The 19,917-nt window shown below is 41.6% G+C and overlaps 1 protein-coding gene across 9 annotated transcripts in view; it reads right to left on the bottom strand.

The window, feature by feature from the left end:
- nfixb (nuclear factor I/Xb) overlaps positions 1–18,681 on the bottom strand; it is a 92,974-nt gene extending 74,293 nt beyond the window's left edge. For 8 of the 9 annotated variants that reach the window (XM_034203379.1, XM_034203380.1, XM_034203378.1 and 5 more), the window contains exon 1: positions 18,494–18,667. In XM_034203379.1, coding sequence (XP_034059270.1) covers positions 18,494–18,520 — 27 coding nt within the window. In that variant the 5' untranslated portion in view covers positions 18,521–18,667. Of the gene's footprint in view, positions 1–18,493 lie in introns of all 9 variants that reach the window. The other variant, XM_034203375.1, reaches the window with a different exon arrangement.
- Positions 18,682–19,917: the final 1,236 nt, after the last annotated feature.

Raw genomic sequence — 19,917 nt, 5'->3', positions numbered from 1 at the left:
TTGAGCGAGAGCTCATCTTATCTCTGCATGCCATGCTCCTTCTTTCAGAAAAACGACGACCTTTGTTCGCCAGGCTGGGCAAGACAATCTCCCCTCCTGCCCTGACAGGGCACAACTTAGAGAACAGCAGAGAAATGAAACCACCTCAGGTTTTATTAACAAGGCCAAGCTTGGAAGCAGCAACTGCCAAAAACACAAGACAAAGGAAATGCATAAAAACCGAAATTGTTGTATTCAAGATTTTGATGGTATTAAAGAACAAAACATAGATTTAAAAAATGGTGCTTACTGCAAATGTACCCATTATACCATTGTGTCATGTTAAAGAGATGGCTGTTAAAAAGCTCCCGTCCTGAAGCCAAAAACGCACTGGTATTAAATGAGGCCTGATAGAAAATAAGTAAAATGGCAAATATAGGTCGAAGCAGAGCAGGTCATTGCGTTGAAAATAAGATGTGTTTTTTAATTATGCTAATTAAACACCAATGTACAAACATTACATGGAAGTTTGGGCTAAAGGGGGGTGATAGAGGAGCACACCAAAAACTGCTCTGTGGCTGTGAGCTTAAAACGGCCTGAGGGTTGCGTCTCTACATTTTGTGAAACAATACAAAATAAATACTCACACCTTTAAAATAAACTCACCTAACTCGCTCACCGTGTTAACGCAACATTATAATCTCCGGTGTGTCGGTAGTTCAGTTAATAACAGCTGCCTGTCTGTCTCTGTCCGTTAACCTTTCCCGACCGCGTTGTTAACCTCCGTAGGCCTACGTCGGTTTCTATGTAACTTTATGTTACCTATGTTACGTTCGTTAAAACGCACATTATGTCTCGTTGTTGACAATAAAACCGCTTTAAATACCTGAAATGTTCAAAACTAATGCTCCTCCCCTCCCCACGGAGAGGAAACTAAACTTGAGCTTAACTTGCCGTCTGCTCTCAGTCTGCTGAGGCCTACGTTAAACAACAAGGGTCAAACAAATAATTGAAAGTCGAAATGTAAATTAAAGGCGGTGGAAGATGTGTCGCAGTACAGCTTATTAATAAAAACAGTGTTATGTATGACCTCAGTGAAGGCAAACCTCAGCCAGAGTAAACAAATATGTCACATTTGCACCAAAGCGTTAAGCAGCTTTCCCCCATTTACTGCAGATGTGATCATGTAGCCTGTTTAGCGTTTTTACATTTTTAAATAGACTATTAACACCTTTGTGCACATGTAAAAAAAAATCACTATTGGTTCCTGTCTGAGGGCTATATTTGCATTAGCCTACATGTATTTATATACAGCCGTAACTCGGGCCTGTTTCCCACACTGTTGTTGTCAGCTTTAATCACTATAGCCTACCTGGGATGCGTTTGCGGTGTCTTGAATGAGAAAATGAATGGTAAAGGAATCAGATTATCACGTTTAAATACTACTAAATATGCGTTGGTTGGGAGTCAACAAGCATTTCTTCTCTAACTGGACAACACGAGAGATTTTAGGTATTTGGCATTATAATAACAACAAAGGTAACTTATTTTTTATTTTATTCCTTCTTAGAATATAGGCCTAATGGTTGTTCCAAAAATAGACAACATGGAATTTCTAAATGAATTCAGTAGAAGTAATACATCATAAACTAAATTACTTGAGTTCAACCACTCCCTCAAATTAAAGGCAACCCCTTCATATTTTATAATATTAATAGGAAATATGAAAGGGTGGCATTTGTTAGTGTAATAGTGCAGTATATTATATTGTTGTATTCTTACAACAAACATGAGCTTAATGATCTAAATTCCATACAAAATGTGGTTTAAAGTTTTAACTAATTGGTTTCAAAATGTAAATGTCCTGCAAACAAAAAATTGCCAATTAAAACAGTTAATTATAAAACACTAATATCCTGAAAATATATAAATATGAAATGTGTTTTTAAAGAAACAGAGAGCGTTTATTTAAATTTCTGACTCATAAATATATTTGATGAAACTGATTTCATGTTTACAGTTTAACATGAAAATGTAGAACATGATCATCATAATCATTTTTCCTTGTAAATACAAAATCATTATTTTATTTAAAATATATATTTAATGTATTTCCTCGTATTAATAATAATATATTAATTGTACCATATTTTTGGGATAATAGGAAACACTGACCTATTAGTCTAATGTTATTTTAGTATTTTATTTTAGGAACATTTCTTTGTCAAATCAAGTTATGAAGAGAAAAGCAAAACGTAATTAAAAACATAATTTAAGAGCTACAGAGACTGAAGGGTTGATTTGCATGATGCATTTATTTTTGTTTCACACACAAGTCTTTAGTTAACTATATGAAGAATTATGATCCTGCAAACTAAGGTTAGGAAACACACATACACACACACTAAGGTTACAGTGAATTTACAGTGAATTTAACTTTGACTTGTGCTGTGAAATCATATTGACAAGTGCTCAGTGCTGATGTAAAGGAAAGACTGTGAGAGATCTTAGATATTTTCCTGTGTGTGTGTGTGTGTGTGTGTGTGTGTGTGTGTGTATGTGTGTGTGAGTGTGTGTGTGTGTGTGTGTGTGTGTGTGTGTGTGTGTGTGTGTGTGTGTGTGTGTGTGTGTGTGTGTGTGTGTGTGTGTGTGTGTGTGTGTGTGTGAGTGTGTGTGTGTGTGTGCTCTGACCTCTTGAGATTATCTGGAATAATTTGGGTTAAAGTTCCTTGAGCTGTTCATGCTTTTTATATTAAATAAAATAAGATTTTCAAAACGTCGTCTTACTATTTTACCTTTTCATAATAAAGGTGAGACAGACCATTTTCACGCAGTGCAGGCATAATGTAATAAAAAGAAACTGAGAATTAAAAAAAAATGTTGGTTGAAGAAATGTTCCATATTATTATAACAGTAGTGCAGGAAAAGTAAGGTGTGCCGGCTTGAATAGTGGTGAGTAACACCCTGGGTTAGTAACCTCACAAACCACCAAAAAAATTACGGATAAGTGGACATTAACTACTATTTCCGTGGAAACTCTCATGAGACAGAAAAAAGTATCCTATTTTCTTTCCCTTTCATTCACTTATTCAAGCCCACCTACATGCATTCAAACACAGACCCATTATTCTCCTGGAAAATGTTCTCCTTAACTTCTCATCACTGCCAGTGTTTTTATTTCCATCCAGTTTAAACATCTTTTTATCCATGCATCTACTCTCAAAAAGAGGAAAACGTTGCCTCTTTCTACTCTCTTTCTCCCATCGGCACAGATTGATGTTAAAAGTGTGTCTGCGCATCGTTGTAATTACGCCTGTTTACACACTGAAGCATTACTATGTGTGAAAGTCTGGAAGCCATTTGTGGCATGAGGCGGAGAGGGAAAGACAGAGCGCGCGAGTGAGCTTTAAACAGCTCCAGAGACACAAGGAGTGATAGCAAGCTGGGGCTTCTGACATGACTGCAGGCCTGCGTAATATTATACCCAAATATGCTTTCACATTTGTGCGATAGCTGGGCAGACTGTTTCAGCCTCAAATGTGAGCACATCAAAGATAAGATCAAGGGCCCTTTATGATTCCTTTTAGTATCCAACATTTTATTCAGCCAGGATTTTTCTTGCGGTTTGTGGTTTTCATATGACTCTTGCCCATCTTCATACATTTCACCTTATACAGTTAATTACAAGCATAAGTCTAACCCCACGAGTTATATTCCCAATTTATATTAAAAAAATATTTGGAGAACTGAATTCAATTTCGGATGACTTAAAAATACATTTTATGATGATCATCGTTTAAATAGATTTGCGGAGCTTCTGGCTTAGATTTGGTGACTGGAGTTCAAAAAGTTATACACTGCTCACACCAAAATGTGCTGAGAGGACAGAAAAGAGGGCTGTGTGAAATCGTTTACATTTACTCCTTTTAATGCCAAACAGAAAGTTAATCTTGATAACAGTGCCATCAATTAGAAATAATGTTTCTCTTAGGGGATGATGTTATCGTGGTATAAATAAAACTGGGCAAAATTATAGATTTCAAACTAAATTAGGAGATTCCGGCCCTGCATGTTGCAAACAATGATTTAATAAAACCACTTCAACATGTGGCTGCGGCTAGATGAGGCCATATAGGATTACATGTATGCTAAGTGAATACATGTAGACTTGTGCATGTGTGTTTACATTACAGAGGATTCTGAAGCTTCACCATGGCAAATACACACACACAAACCCATGAATTACTCACACACACACAAAGCCACACACACACATACTGTACACACATTGTTGGTTTGGCATTTTCCGACAGAGGACGTAGCAGTAAAACAGAGTACAGCGTTTCCCCTAGACAAGGGCGGCCATTCCTGATAAGGTCAAGTGGGCAGTGTTATACTTGGTGTGTGTGTGTGTGTGTGTGTGTGTGTGTGTGTGTGTGTGTGTGTGTGTGTGTGTGTGTGCGTGTGTGTGTGTGTGTGTGTGTGTGTGTGTGTGTGTGTGTGTGTGTGAGTGATAATAGAGTGTGGCAGCTTTCTGCTTGAATAATACAGGGAAGGAGAGCGTCTGTCTCACACTTTCTGTCTCACTGCTAACAGGAGCACATGCTGCACACACCTGCAATGTTCCAGTCGGCACATGCCAGCGGCACACACTGGCTCCCCTGCCCTGCCTACAGCTGCAGAGAGGGCTTTCAACCTCATGGTTAGCAAATACAGCAGGAATCAAGCAGATAATGAAACCCGATAACCCCTCCCTGCCATGCCCTGCTCCACCACCGGCCAAGGCCTGCTTCTCCTCACACAAGAGATGCACTATTGAGAGAGTTTCTCTCGCACTCTTTCGCTCCCCCTCATTCTTTTATTCCTCGTTCTGCCAGTCGGCACGGCGAGATGCCAACCTCTCCCCAAAACCGGGCAGAGTGCCCTCACCCTTTATGCAAATGCTTTACCACTTGCCCGACTCACACATTCAATCTGTGCCCCCTACCACCATCACCTCTATACCTTCTTTTATTTCTTTCACCTCTTATTCTGCAAGTCTTCTCCCTCTCTAACACTTTTCCCTTTCCTGTTCTCTATATTGTTTTTGCACTTCAACCACCTCTCTATCAATTGCCTGTGCACTCTCTATCTCAAAGGCTATCCGTCTCCTAGCATCTCTCCCTCTTTCAGGGTGGAACTCCCTCTCCCCTCCCTTTGCCTCTCTCTCACACAGCTTGACTCACCCGGACTCAAACTTGTGCACTCACTCCTCGGCCTTTGCCAGACAGGCAAGTGCAGAATTTCCCTTCACCCTCTCTTTCTCTTCTTCCATCTCTTTCACTCTCTCTCTCTCTCTCACTCACACACACACACACACACACACACACACACACCACACACACACACACACACACACACACACACACACACACACACACACACACACACACACACACACACACACACACACACACACACACACACACACACACACACACACACACACACACACTCAGCCCTACTTCTTGAAAGTATCTTGTTGATAAATTATACTTTTTATGTATCCCTGCAGTTTAACGTTTTATCCTCTGTCAGTGTTTAGTGTTAAATATATAATTTCCAAGGACAGTTGGAACGTTATTTCATACCTTCGGAATGTATTATATCTCTATATTTGCATGATTCACTGCTTCCTTCAGTGTTGAGCAGGGCATTAGTGGAGCACAGGAACGCTACATTTGTTCAGTATTATAAATAAAAGCAATGTGCAGTGGTTTAAAATGTGTTAAATGTGTTTGAACAGCAGCCAACTACTTTTATATTTTGAAAACATAATACAGGATATGTATTGTTCCAAATAACATCGCACCACAGAGCTAATTCATGAGCGGTGGGTGAAACAAATCTTGCTGTTTAAAGAATAAATAATCATGTGATGAGATTATATGACGATTTGCTTTATAAAACCTTTATAAAACCTTTTTAAAACCGATCAGAAACGTTGGTTGTCAAAACTGGACATTTTCTTATTTCCTTAACTGCTATTGATTGTTTTTTATAATGCTGTTTTGAATCAGGTCAAGTCTCCACAAGTTATATCATCTGTAAATAGCTCCAGAAAAAGTTAAGTAATCTGATTTCCTAAACCCCCCAAAAAAATAAAAGAAAGTGCTCGATAAATAAAATAACAGAACTTGCTTGCTGACCACAATTTCACTTTGACAATGAACACTGCAAACGTTTGTTGCAACCGCCTCTGTAGATGGGAAACCAACCCTTTTGCATTAGGATCCTATTTCCGCACCAGTGAGCTCCCTATCAGGAACAGTGAAGCTTGCGGATTTAATTCTGCTTATCATGTGAGCTGGAGTTTGGCCTTTGCGGAGTTGGCGCTGCGAGGGTTAAACGGTGCCCGCTCCCTGTGGCATGATATGAGCTGGGCCTTTGCCTGTGCACTCTGCCTTGTCTGCGCCGAGTTGCTAGTGTTAGGGGTTAAGAGTGGGTGGCTGCTCCAAGTGGCTTCCTATGCGACTCTAATCCCATTAGGGTTAAAAGGTGTCTGTTCCAAATGGCTTCCTGAGAACCGGGTCTTATTCTCTGCTATGCTTGACAGAGTTTGGGTTACAGCGAGACAAGCTCTTGACGTGGCAGCGAGTTATCCTTGACTCTGAGCTGGCAGTGTGAGGGTTAAAGGTCGCTCTGCCCATTTTGAGTGGCATTCCCTGTAGGGCAAGCACCATGCCAGGCCGGAAGACACAGAGGGCGCACACAAACACATGCAAGGCGAGAAACAAAGAGCCCTCACAACCACACACACACGTAAACACTAGCGCACATTCACATTCACAAAATCATTCTGAAACTTTTATCCTCTTAAACCAGTGCTTTCCTTTTTTAAAGATGTGTCCTTCAACAAAGCAAGGGGAGGACAGGCAGACACACGATGCAGACGGGCGCCTCGGGGAGAATGTGCGCGCAGTTATCTCCTGTGTGACCGCGCTCGCTGACTTCCCCAGCCCTAAACTACCACCTAGCACTGACCTCAGGAGCACCACAGCACCACAGGCAGACAGCCATAAGTACATGTCCTCACAGGGGACATAACATGGAGAAAACCCACCTCCATGATAAGGCACCTCATAAACAGGCATGGGAGAGAAAAAGTAAGAGGGAACAAAAAGTAAAATGTTGCATCACTGATCCAAGCTTAAAGCTGTGTCAGTGTTGGATATAATAGTTGTAAATGTTTTTAACTTTCAACATTATCAAAAAATGCGAAAATGTATAAGAGAGCAGTTTTATCTTAACTTTAATGTCTTCAGTACAACAGCTACAATACAATGCAAACCAACACTAGAACAGTTTAAGCTTTTTATTCGACACTATGGTCTCTATCGTCTCCCTCATAGTGAGTGAAATATTTGTATGACTTTTTCTTTTTTTCTTAGTATCCTGCCAAGTCTTAAAAGTTGTCTCATAAAAGATGAAAAACGTTAGGTTTCTTAACTGCAATAAATGTTCTAAATGTGCCATGTTATTTTGCAGCGAACGATACACTGTTTATCAACTCTCAGGAAAACTGGTCCGGTATGAAATACCAGTCGGTCTCCATTTATAAACATGTGATTGTATGAAAAGATAGTATCACAGAGAAGTGAGCCAGAAGGAGGGAGCTGGACTGAAAGCAGCACGAGCTGCCACGTCAGATGCTGCTGAGGCTTCTTGGCTGTCAGGACTGAAACTGACACACAGTGTAGACACACACGCACATGCAAACGCAGTATGGCCTGCACCGCACACAAAAGATTCCCCACATCTATTCCAATGCACATGCACACTCACAGAAAAGGGTTTTGCCTTTGCAGTGCTGTTCAGGGAGTTTGAGTCATCGGCCAAGCCTGACACCCCTGCTCAGTGAAGCCATCACCGCTGTCTCTCTGTGAGTCAACATGGATGGAGCCGCTCCATCAACAACACACTCAGGCCTAATAATAAAACGAGCAAATCCCTCTCTCCAGTTTGCCTGCCTCACGCCAGAGAGGGCCTGCCCCAGCCTGGTCATTTCCTGGCCATACTGGAATTACACTCATCATTAACTTGCATTTTTTGTGAGATTAGAAATAACTACTTAGTTTTCCAAATATTAGTCCAGTAATTAAATACAAAAACATATTTTCTTAGTTGTGATCCTATATGCAAATCAATCATTTATTCACATGAATAGAGACATCGTGTGGATCGTGATTTAAAAAAAACACATATAGGGAAATGATGTGTGCAATAATAAAGCTCTTTGGCTGCCCAAAAAGAAAAAGATGCAAAATAGGATTTGGCCGAGTCTTTATTTAGGCTAGCTTTCCAATTCCTGGAGAAATTGCATGATTGAATACAACAACGCTATTGTCTCAGCAAATTTGAGAGGGGCTTTCAGCTTTATATTTTTCCAGAGAGGAAAATCTAAACAGAAACACAGTTTTTCAATCTGAAGGGGAAAGAAGGCTCTTACGCAGAGATTTGATTCTCCAGATAGCACTTGGCACCATTTTCCTCCTCTAAGTACTGTAATATGGTTATGATACATTAGCATTCCTTCACATCACCAAAGAAACCCAATATGTGTATATCAAGCATGTTTGTCAGAAAAGAAGATGGAGAGTCAGGTAAAGGATTAGCATTAAGAGGCCATAGGGAGTAAAAATGTTGCCCAATGATCAGCATTCCAACGGACAAAGCCTAGCGAATGGTGAAACTGTGCGCTGTTCTTAGGAGAGGCACACAGGGAGTTAGTAAAGTGGCTTTTAAGCTCACCAAATCCAACATATCCCAGATAAGACTGTGGCTCTTCCTGAGTGAACGAAAGAGAGGAGTAGTGGAGGGGGGCTGGAAAGAGGTAAAAGAGAAAGAGACCGTTGAAGTAAACCACGTTATTTAGAGAGGGTAGTGAGAGTTGAGATCGAGAAAAGCAGACAAAGTGAAAGGGAGGTTTTCAGAAAGAGACAGAAAGAGAGAAAAAAGATAGGAATGAAGTGCCTGGAAAGTGAGAGCATATTTTCAGATGGGAGCACATGTGAGATGTGGTGTCGGCGGATCCTCTCTCAAACAGTTCAGCGAATGAACCCGGAGACACTAAGCAGCCCTGCCTGCCTCTCCAGCAGGATTTTATCACCTGCGTGAAAGAAAACACACTGGCCAACCTCATCAATCTCTGCTCTGCGCTGCTGCAGACCTGCAGGCCTTTTATGTACTCTTCAGTGTTAATGTTGTGTTTGGGATAATGAGGTGCAGGAGTCTCTCGACACACAAGGACTGCGGTTTTGTTAACAATATGCCTAAAAGTTGCTGAATGAGGCAAAAAACAACCCGACAGCTTATATTTGATTATATATTATTCAGACCTGTAGCATTCAACTTATCTGTAAAACTGCATTTATATTTTAGTTGAATTGATGTAGTTCTTTCATGTGGGTTTTCCCTTATCTCACCCACCTTCTGCACACAGACACCATTAACTGCCTGGTTAGCATGAAGCGACAGCAGGCAGGTGCACACCCACAGGCCAGAGAGCAGAGTCAACAAACAAGGGTCAGTTTTTCATCATCCCCAGTTTGTTTATTTAGCAGTGGTTAGGTTTTCACTTATAAACCTCCAAACTCCTTTGCAAAATGCCCTCCTTTTAGACTCCAGAGAGAACATTTAAACAGTATTAATTCCTCTTGCTGGGAAAAGGGACGGCTTTTCCCGGAGCAATTCATAACATCTGAATATAAAAATAAATACGAAGAGCGGGCACGCTCATCACTCAAAAGTAAGGGGGGAAGAAACCTGCCAGGAAGTTTGACGGCGGTGTGTGTTTTTCCTCTGTTTCACCGGCGTCTGGGACAACACATTTCTCTGCGTAATAGCCCTGACTTTGTTGCAGCCCACTACCATCGTTTCTCTTTCTTTTCTTTTTTTTAAATCAATCTCTTTATTGAGCTTTCTGTATGCTTTATCTTCACGCCCGCTCTCCCTCCCTCTCCCTCTCTGCTGGACGCCCCTGTGCCAGTTAACTCACCACAAGCCAGAGGGAGGACCGCAAGAATGCTTAAATCAGCATAATTAGGCCTGTGTGTACTTTAAACACACACGTTTCCCCCAAGCCTGGACCCCTGCCACCCGTACACCGCTGTGTACCCAGCCACGGCCCGTCTCTTTGAGTCAATAAACATAAACATATCAGCAGTCAGCCTCGCACACAACACACACACACACACACACACACACACACACACATATACATTCATAAGCAATGCATGCAGTGAAAAATGATGCAGTAACCCTCTACCACCCAACTTTTTATTGAAGCTACCTCCCTCATAGAGATGTCACACTCCCCCGCGGCCCAAACCACCATCACCACACTAACACAGTTTGACCCGTTCAACCATGTAGCCTAGGGGGAGGAAAGTAAGTTGAATACGGGGGTTCTGTGCCGAAAAGTTGCATGTTGGGTGAGAAATGTCCATAAGAAGGTAAAATGTAAGTACAAACACGCACTAAAACAATGGCAGGGATCTGAGTTGAGTTTGTGGTTTCTCCCACACACATCTGTATGTGTTTAAGGTTTCACTGGTACATTAACAAACAACTGCCTCCCAGCAAGACCAGGATGCCTGACTGCATATGGGGATTATCAGCAGTCATTACAGACCATTTAATAATAATCACCACCATCAAAAACAAATCTGTCCAAGCATGTGATATGTGGATGGCCAATATCACTGGCTGAGTGGATCGTATTAGTGAAGATGAGAACTGATTAGGCAGTGTTTGGCATTTCATGTCATTTAAATTATCACACAGGAATCCACTCACTGTGAGCAGCTTGTTATTATCTTTATCTACTTTGTCTGTGGGGCACAGTGCTGCTCATTGACTCTAAAGTATGTGTGTGTCAAGAAGAGCAATAACAGAGATGAAACTCATGACCTTACAGCATCAAAATAATAACTTAGGAAAGTTTGAAAGTGACTAAGACGTACTTTCAAGGCAGCCAATAAAAACACTATCCTCCCTCAGGAGCTCAGACACACACACAGCTCCCGGAGAAGCTTCAGGTGCAGGCGGACACAAGATAGGCCTGCACAAGCACAAACGCAGCATCAAACACATCGCAAGGACGAATCCAAATCTTGTGGAAATGCGAACAAGAAGAGTGTCGAACATTAAAGTCCTGGAAGGTACCCAGCCTGCGGCCTGCTACATTTCCATTGTAAAGATATGCATACTTTAGTAGTGAATAGCACTTTTTGCCACTGGCTTCTGGTGGTGTTACCATGGAGTTTATATGTCATTAAAGCAAAACATGAAATTAATTTGATTTCCATATTTAACATCACCCGACTCAATAACAGATATATTTTGCAAGGCCTCAGCTCACTTTCCTTTTGGCCTCGCACTCCACAGAGTGATCAGACCGCCGTTCTCTGTCTATCCTGGAAAATATTTTACCAGCAGCATTTGATCAAAGTGGTGTGATACTGTTTATATGTGGGTACTCACTGAGAACTAGCCACAAAGAAGCCGTCTGTGTGTGTCTCTCTACCCTGTCTGTCTGTCTGTCTGTCTGTCTGTCTGTCTGTCTGTCTGTCTGTCTGTCTGTCTGTCGTCTGTCTGTCTGTCTGTCTGTCTGTCTGTCTGTCTGTCTGTCTGTCTGTCTGTCTGTCTGTCTGTCTGTCTATCTGTCTGTCTGTCTGTCTGTCTATCTGTCTGTCTGTCTGTCTGTCCTGTCTCACACATAGAGAGGCATGAACACACTCATGTCACTCACACAGCTGTGGATCTTGCATATGGGTTCAACCGAGGTAAAGATATGGTATATTACGCAATGGCTTATAGATTTTTCCACCACTGGCGAGCTGCCAGGGCTCTCAGAGAGACAGAGTAAGGGTGAGAGAGAAAGGATCAGAGAGCAGCACTCTGTGTTCCACAAAGTCTGACTCACTAACTGGATTCACTGGCTGCCGTGCTGCGACTGCAGGCCTCTACAGCCAGCAGTTACACTGAGGAAATAAGACTCAACAATGGAATGTAAGTGTGTGTGTTCTACCTGATAATCATGGAAGTAAAATGGTTGGTGCCATTGCGTCAGTTATCAGATTAATTTGTTATGTTATGTGGATATTTCAGATATCACTTGTATGTTATTCCTACTTAAGTAACTGTCTCGCACACACACACAGACACACAGACACACACACATACACACACACACACACACACACACCACACACACACACACACACACACACACACACACACACACACACACACACACACACACACACACACACACACACACACACACACACACACACAGCAAACAGACTTCTGTGACTCCTGTGACAACTTGACCTATGTGACAAATGATTTCTTCCCGCTGGAATTACACACTAACATGCCTCCTAACTGGAGACAAATGTTATTATAGCTGTGGTGTGCCGCACTTCTATTTTATTCTAAGAAGGCTAACATTAAATGTTTTAATGCTTTACATTCTTAAGCAGCATGGAACAATTTTCGACAAAGTAAATACAGTTAGCAGACTCCAATGTTGTACTGTGAAATTGCACGAAGAAAGCCTTTGACATGAACAACAAAAAACTCTAATGTGCGTGCATGACAGACATTTCAGTGGAGGCTACTTCCAAATTGAGACTTGGAAAGTCAGCAAGAGCAGCTCAATCTGTTTTGAATCAGACGCTAGCCTGTCAGAATGATCAATTCGACTGTTTTCTTGATTTACTTACAGAGTACGTGACATGCATATGTTAATGAAACTTGCGTTCCTCATATCAGTCGTGTCCATATTCTCCCGCCTGGATTAAGGAGGCAGACATGCTGTTCACACGCACGGCATAGAGATGCATTCACAGAGCTGATTTGGCCTAGATCTTGTGCGCCGAGGTTTCACCTACTCTTTTAATTGGGCCCTTGATGCTCGACATAGGGTGTACTTCCTCTAATTAGCTATATCTATAGCGTACGGGAGGGTGTATGAATGCATGCATGTGTAAAATCCTCTTTTGAGCAACTCCAAACTAACTAAGAGCTTTAATTTCACGCTACGCTGCATTGTCCCATTCAGACGGGTTACCCTCACAAAAAAGGCTCTGAGAAAATCAAAAAGAGCGAAAAACACACCAACGGGCGACAGATGAGGGGGATGGAGAAAGACAGAGAGAGAGGGAGAGACAAACAACAACAACAACAACTGAGGCTCATCCTCGAACAATGCAGATATCTCACTAACCGTTACTTCTCTTTTGAAAAGAGCTAATTGAGGAGGTGGAGGGGGAGGAGGAAGAGGAGTGGGATGAAGGTGAAGGGGAGTCTGTCCCAAGCAGCTGCAAGAAGTACACAGTGCCTTGGCTCTTGTATCTTCTCATCACTTGACTCCTTGTGGGTTCCTCCTGTCTGATCATCTCATCACTTGCTTGCAAACTAAAGTATTCTCACCGTAAATGAGTGTAAACTGCTAGTTTTTGCACCTGTGAAGAAATAATAGCAGTCTTGCACAGATGATATATAATTATCAGTCCCAAATTCATATAACCTAGTCAATACTTACCCCCCCGCCAAAAACATGACATGTATTTGTGAGCAACAACAAAAGGTCTGCAGGATAATTGCAGATATTTCATTTTGGAGTACTTTCTTATCCCATGCCAAAAGTTGGCAAAGGCCAAAGTGAGATGTTCTGACACTGCTGCTCCTCCACCACATGTCCGTCTATCTGTCTATAACATACGTGAGTGCTCAGCCTGATTTCAGATGTGTGTGTGTGTGTGTGCGCATGTACGCGTGTGGGTCGCATGGCTTGGTAAACACATATCGCAGACCAACATAAGACCGCTATAGGCACTGCCTGCTTCCACTGGCCACAGATCAGCATAAACCTAATCCACACTAGGAGGCGGGGGGGTTTCACTTATTCACACGGACACACACATATCGGACACACACATATGCACATGCATCCAGGGGACAACCACCTATTACCCTGTTGTGCCAATTGCTTCGGTTAAGCGGGATAAATCCATTTTCTCTGGGCGGTCAGGAAGACTGCACAGATAAGGGATGAGCACATTGCTGGATTTACCTCACCTCTAAGACTGATTCACACACAAACAGAAAGACAAGCAGAGGGGGGCTGTCCACAAGCTATCTTAGGGTTTTTGAGGTTTTATAACGGCTCCTCCGTGGCAAAAACTTTGAAAGAAAAAACTAATATTTCAATTTGTCCACACTTTTGGCGAATAGGATGCACAATGTGTGAAATATTCAAACAACTTGTTTCAAGATTTTTTTAAAACCTCATGAGTCATCACATCCCTCACACAAATGCAGTTTCTCTACATTTAATAGAAATATATTCGATCACTGTTTAACTGACATGGACATGTGCCATTTCTCCTACTCCTTCCTCCGTCCCATCCCTCCGTCGCTGCCTATACCAGCTCTCATTCTGGGCCAAGCCGTGTAAGGTGGACCTGGTCTGCCTCCAGCAGAAAGGATGAATAAGTAAAAAGAACACAATGTACCCCTGGGTTCAGCCTGCAACCCACTGCCGGCCGGCCTGCCTGCCTGTCGTCCTGGCACAGTTGGCGGGCCACTTTCCCCCTGCCTACCATCCACTACAGCAAACCTATTCTCCGCTGCCTGTGCTGTGCCTACCAACTAGCTCTGTGTGAGCAGGATTAGTGTCTATGTGTGTGTCTTTGTGGTGCAAAGTGATGCCGGCTAGGCTTGGTATGTTACCAGATCGTGCAGGCCCACCTCGGCTTACACTATAGCACCACAACCGTCAGCGTCCGATCCCAGTGAAACCAGAAACGAGGGCTGACGCAAGAGAGCCATCGGCCCAAAACGTAGCAGGAGACACACACCTAATGTACTCAAGCACACACAAGCTGGTGGCTAAAACAGGAAGATGAAATAAACAAATATATAATATAAGATATATTGTTCATATGCTTGCGTGGGCTGCACACATATTGCCATACACAGACTTTATATGCACTATTTCACAAGCACTTTTGTTAAGATGATAAGTGCCTTTATCTCCATCACCAAAGATAGACTACAAAATATCCACATTTGTTCTGTTGCTATGGCTATATGGCATAGCTACAGTATGTATGGCTTTCACTGAAAGCTTTCAAGTGCTTTGCCAATCTGTACGGCTGAGTGAGTTTCAAGAACTCATTTGATCTCAAAATCTTAAAAAAACAACACTTCAGAACTGCAAATCATTAGATCATGAAGCACGAGCAAGAGTCGAGCAAGCAAATACAACTTCTTTTTTGCGTGTGATCTGTGCCGGAAATAGCGAAACAATCACACAGTGTTAAACATCTCTTGAGTTCGCAGCAAAGCTTTAGAAAAGTTGGCAGTGTTTGTGAGACGTGCGGTATATTAGCAGCCCACATCTCATTTGGATAAGCGGGACTTAACTGAAGTCTGCAATAATTGATTTCAAAACGCAGCACATAAAAGTTTTAATTAACGACGCCTCCACGACCTTCAAACCGCATTACAACTTTATGCAAATACACTTCCGTCACAAGGATGTTAAACAATGCCCCGGGAAAAAAAAAAAAAAAGCATCTCGCTGCTGTTTGGAAAGTGCATGTGGACTACTTTTTTGGCTGCTCGGGTCCGTCACCAGGCCATTCCAGGAAAGCTTTTATTACCATTAATAATAGGCTACATTGTATATTTTTTACACCAGTTTTGCATGTTTTCTGTGATTTGTGAATTATTTACACGGCTGGGATCAAAGAACACCGTCTTAATGGACAATGGGTACATAGTCCATGCACGTTGGTATAATTCATGCATGTGCACCTATGGTGAGGACACACACCCACACACCCACACACCTTAAGGAAAAACAAACAATTCCGCCTTTCGCCGCAACCAACCGCAGATCTTTTAAACAGACGATTAAAGCAAATTAAAGGCGGATGTTCGAGTCAAGTTTCAATTACGGGTGTGGAACAGAGTGGTGTTACTTAGAAACCCACGAGCAGATACCAAGTGTTGTTTAAAGTTAATTTGGACTGCTATTATCTTCCAGCTGCGTTCATATCTAACTACAAACACGATGTGAAGCAGATATGAGAGAATGCGGACAAATCAGTAGCTCTTGATATCCATCCGCCGGGCCGGGAGACGCAGTAACAGCAGCCTAAGCAGATCAATATGTATCGCGCATATGGGCAGCACGCGTCCATGCGGCGCTCGTGCGAGAGGATCTGCTGCCAATTAATTTTAATTAATGGAAAGAAGGAGGAAACTCGATGCGGACCTCTGCCTCATACCACCAGGCTTGGAAAATTATCTGTGCTAAATATGCAGTATAGGGCTGTTGGACTTATTTTACGGAGCAAATCAAATAGACTATTGATTAGAACATGTATCCCTCGTAGTCTAAAACTAACAGACGGCAGAAAATGTCAAGTAGGCTACATAAAAGAGAACACAAATGGAAAAAGACAGAAGCTTTCCAAGTGCTCTGATTATGATGTAGCCACGGTTTCTGACTTTGCTGCAGTTTATGCGATGAAATACAATGTTGTATCACTGCTGTTTATCAAACTGAGAAATACATATTTAGATCTGGTCAGAAGGCCTGAAATAACACTGAGGAGGATTAAATCCTTTCCCAATGTAAAATAATAAGTCAAAATTATAATGCATAAGCCCTATAGCCTAATTAGTTTATTGCACTGCAACTCCTGACTTGCGGAATGTGTTGACCTCAGAAAAAATCCACACTGCCTTCTGCTTTAAAAACGTATATTTAACTTGATTTTTATTTTATTTTTTAAAGGGATTCAATGGTAAAATACTGAAATTAACCTGCATTTAATGTGATAAGCCGAGAGGCAGAGAGGAAACGGAGCTGCGGCGGCCTGAAACGGAAGCTCGGCGCTGAGACTCTTCTGTTAACTCTGCTACATCTCTCTTCATCTGTGAACTACAGCTTAGTTTAAAACTATTACTTTAAATATATACTCATGAACTGCAAATGAATCTTGACGTTGCAAGAAAAAACAAAAAGGTCATTTATGACTTGACCTTTGCTCATGCGAGCTGTTAGTTCAGTTTAGGTGAAATGTATCTACACTGGAACAAGGTGTTTTCAGCACATTAACAACATTAAGAAATAAAATATCATTATGAATTAAGTAAAATTAAGAAGCAAGCCTAATTAGTTCCTCCCTTGTTAAAACATACTAACTGCTTAAAGGATATATGGGCATTGCCCTGTCATTTAACTGTGCATTATTATTATTATTATTATTATTATTATTATATGTTGTAATAGAAACACTTTAAAGTGTGATTCCAGGCTTTCAGCCGATACATAGTTACGTCCAGACCTATTTCTGCTTGCTTAGAGACAGGGGTGCAGGCTACAGGAGATGAGGCCGGAAAGGTAAAAACACACTCAATCATTGTGCATTTAATTTCAAAAACACGAGATGCGTATTCAAACAGGACATCGTATTTAAAATATTTGTTTCATATTGTTTAAAGACGATTTAAAAAAAGACTTACTCCCCTGCCTATGGGACTAAATGATAACCCCAAACCGGCCTTTTAAAACGCACGAAATTTCCTCTTGGAAAAACAGTAAAAAAAAAAAAGCTCCATTCAGTGCTCTCCTTTTACGTTTTGCCTGTGCAATTAAGATAAATAACATAATATAATAACATAATTAGTTTATTAAAAGGTCAACTGTATTTGTGATTAATCAAACTACAACCCTCCAGCTCCGACTTTCCACACAACACACGCCCACCCTCGTCGTTTTCAACATACAAAAACTAGTTGTAGCCTATTTTAAAAAGAAACTGCCGAAGTGGAATAAGGTAAATGAGGGACAGTTATGAATGAGAACACGGTGACCCTAAAGGCCCCCAACGCCGAACGCGGATGACAACCGGCAGACCTCCGTAACAGCCGCAAGTCACAAACACTCGTTTAAAAAAATAAAGAGTCCCACAACTCCACGGGTCAAGTTAAAACAAAACTCGTGCGTTATTACAGTTGTCGATAAAGCCGATCGTTGCCTCATGGTGTCAGTAATTAGTCGTCAATAGTGAAATCACCGAGTCCTTCTTCCCCTTTCTCCAACCTCCGTTTTATATAAAATAGATTTGGGAGAAGCGCCATTTTCTCTCCAAACCATGCGCAATGAGACGCTCAAGAAAGCCCGTTGGAGGAGTGCCATTTAAAAGAAAGGGGGAGAGAGGGAGCGCGAGAGAGGGGGAGAGAAAGGGGGAGGTTAGACGGTATCGGGGAAAAGCGAGCAGGGCTGGAAAAAGGTCCGTAAAACGCAACAAATGACAAGCAGCGGCAGCACGGTGGACACACACACACACACCACTGTAACCACATACAGTAGAAACAAACCGGAGGCGCACCGTACCGGAAAAAAGCAACGAAGAAGAGCATGGAAAAATGGCGATCATTGTCATACCTGTGTCAAGCAGTAAGGGGAGTACATGGTTGTGTCTAGAGATGAAAGTTGGAGTAGTTGATAATTAAGTTGGATGGAGGTTCGCTGTGGTGCCGCATTGCAAAGCCGCTGTGGCTCAGTCCAGGCTGTAACCCCGCCTCACTCACAGTGAAAGCTCCGCACTAACTTTAGGGGGAAAGTTTCTGCAGCTCTCTCTCTCTCTCTCTCCCTCCCTCCCTCCTTCTTTCTCTCTCGCTCTCCCTCTCTCTCTCCCTCTACGCTTCTCTTTAGGAATCCGCACAAGCCTTACAGTATTTAAAATGTTCATCGACTTTGAACGTTTTTTTAAAACCAGAATCAGCGCGTCGCTAAAACTCCAGAGGAATCGCATTAGACACGCTAACCCTGCAGTGCTGTAGGGTTTTAGTGCGCATGTGGATTCAGTCACCTCATCGTGTTTCATTGAATACAAATAAAAAAGACCTATAGAATATCTAATATCTCTGTAGTATTTCCACCTGGAGCTACAGTTCTGTTGCGGTATCCCTAACAATGTTTATATTTTTCATAGGTTTTTTGTTGTTGTTGAGGGATTTATGTACTTTTCCTCCCGTGCAACACACATTCAGTGATACTGTTGCCGCGTTTTTACTTAAGCTGGTGTTGATAATAATAAAATAAAAATATTCAGATTCTATCTTTCTTTCAATGCCAGAACATAAAGATAGATAGATAGAACAAATCTAAGTTTAGAACAAATAAACCAAGACCTAGTTTTTTGCCAAACAATTAACATCTTTGTTATTTACAAACGTACTTATCTTATTGATAAAAATACTATTTATTTTCTTGTGTTTTTACAATAACATTCCATATACCTTGCTACATTATTATGCTGAAATATATATGTGGCTTTGCAGTATAAATCTGACTTTAAAAGCACTGAGTAAAGAGCAAATACAGATGATTGAGGAGGCAGATTTCCTAAATGTAATATATTTTCAACACTCGGATCCTTCGCTGTCGCACATAGTGACAAAAACAGAAGCAATGGTTTAAAGTTTACAACTCAGATGTTACTGTGGTATTCTCTCAGCCCGTCAGCTGGAGATGGTGACACAAAGCTTTCCCCACATTGTAAACTAATTCAAGTGTCTCAAGTAGAAGAGGCCCCATATTCTTAACTTGAGTCTTTGTTACTGTAATTTAAAAGTGTGCGATGGACAATGTGGCTGAGGGAGCTCAAAGCTTTGCCAAACATATTTGTGTTTCATTAATTTTTACAAGGTGTGACAGCTGGATTTGATGCCCAACTCTGTCAGCTTCCTTTTGTACGGTCCGTCATAGCTGCAGTTTATGGTGAGAAACTCCTAGTCTGAAAATCATGTGAAGGAACATTTAAATATACTTAACATTTCCAGGGACGTACTTGAATGGTCTCAAGA

This window comes from Gymnodraco acuticeps, unplaced genomic scaffold (genome assembly GCF_902827175.1).
Source record: "Gymnodraco acuticeps unplaced genomic scaffold, fGymAcu1.1, whole genome shotgun sequence".
Lineage (NCBI taxonomy): Eukaryota > Metazoa > Chordata > Actinopteri > Perciformes > Bathydraconidae > Gymnodraco > Gymnodraco acuticeps.
The sequence above is the reverse complement of the archived record's forward strand: the minus strand, read 5'-3'. Positions and strand labels throughout refer to the sequence as shown.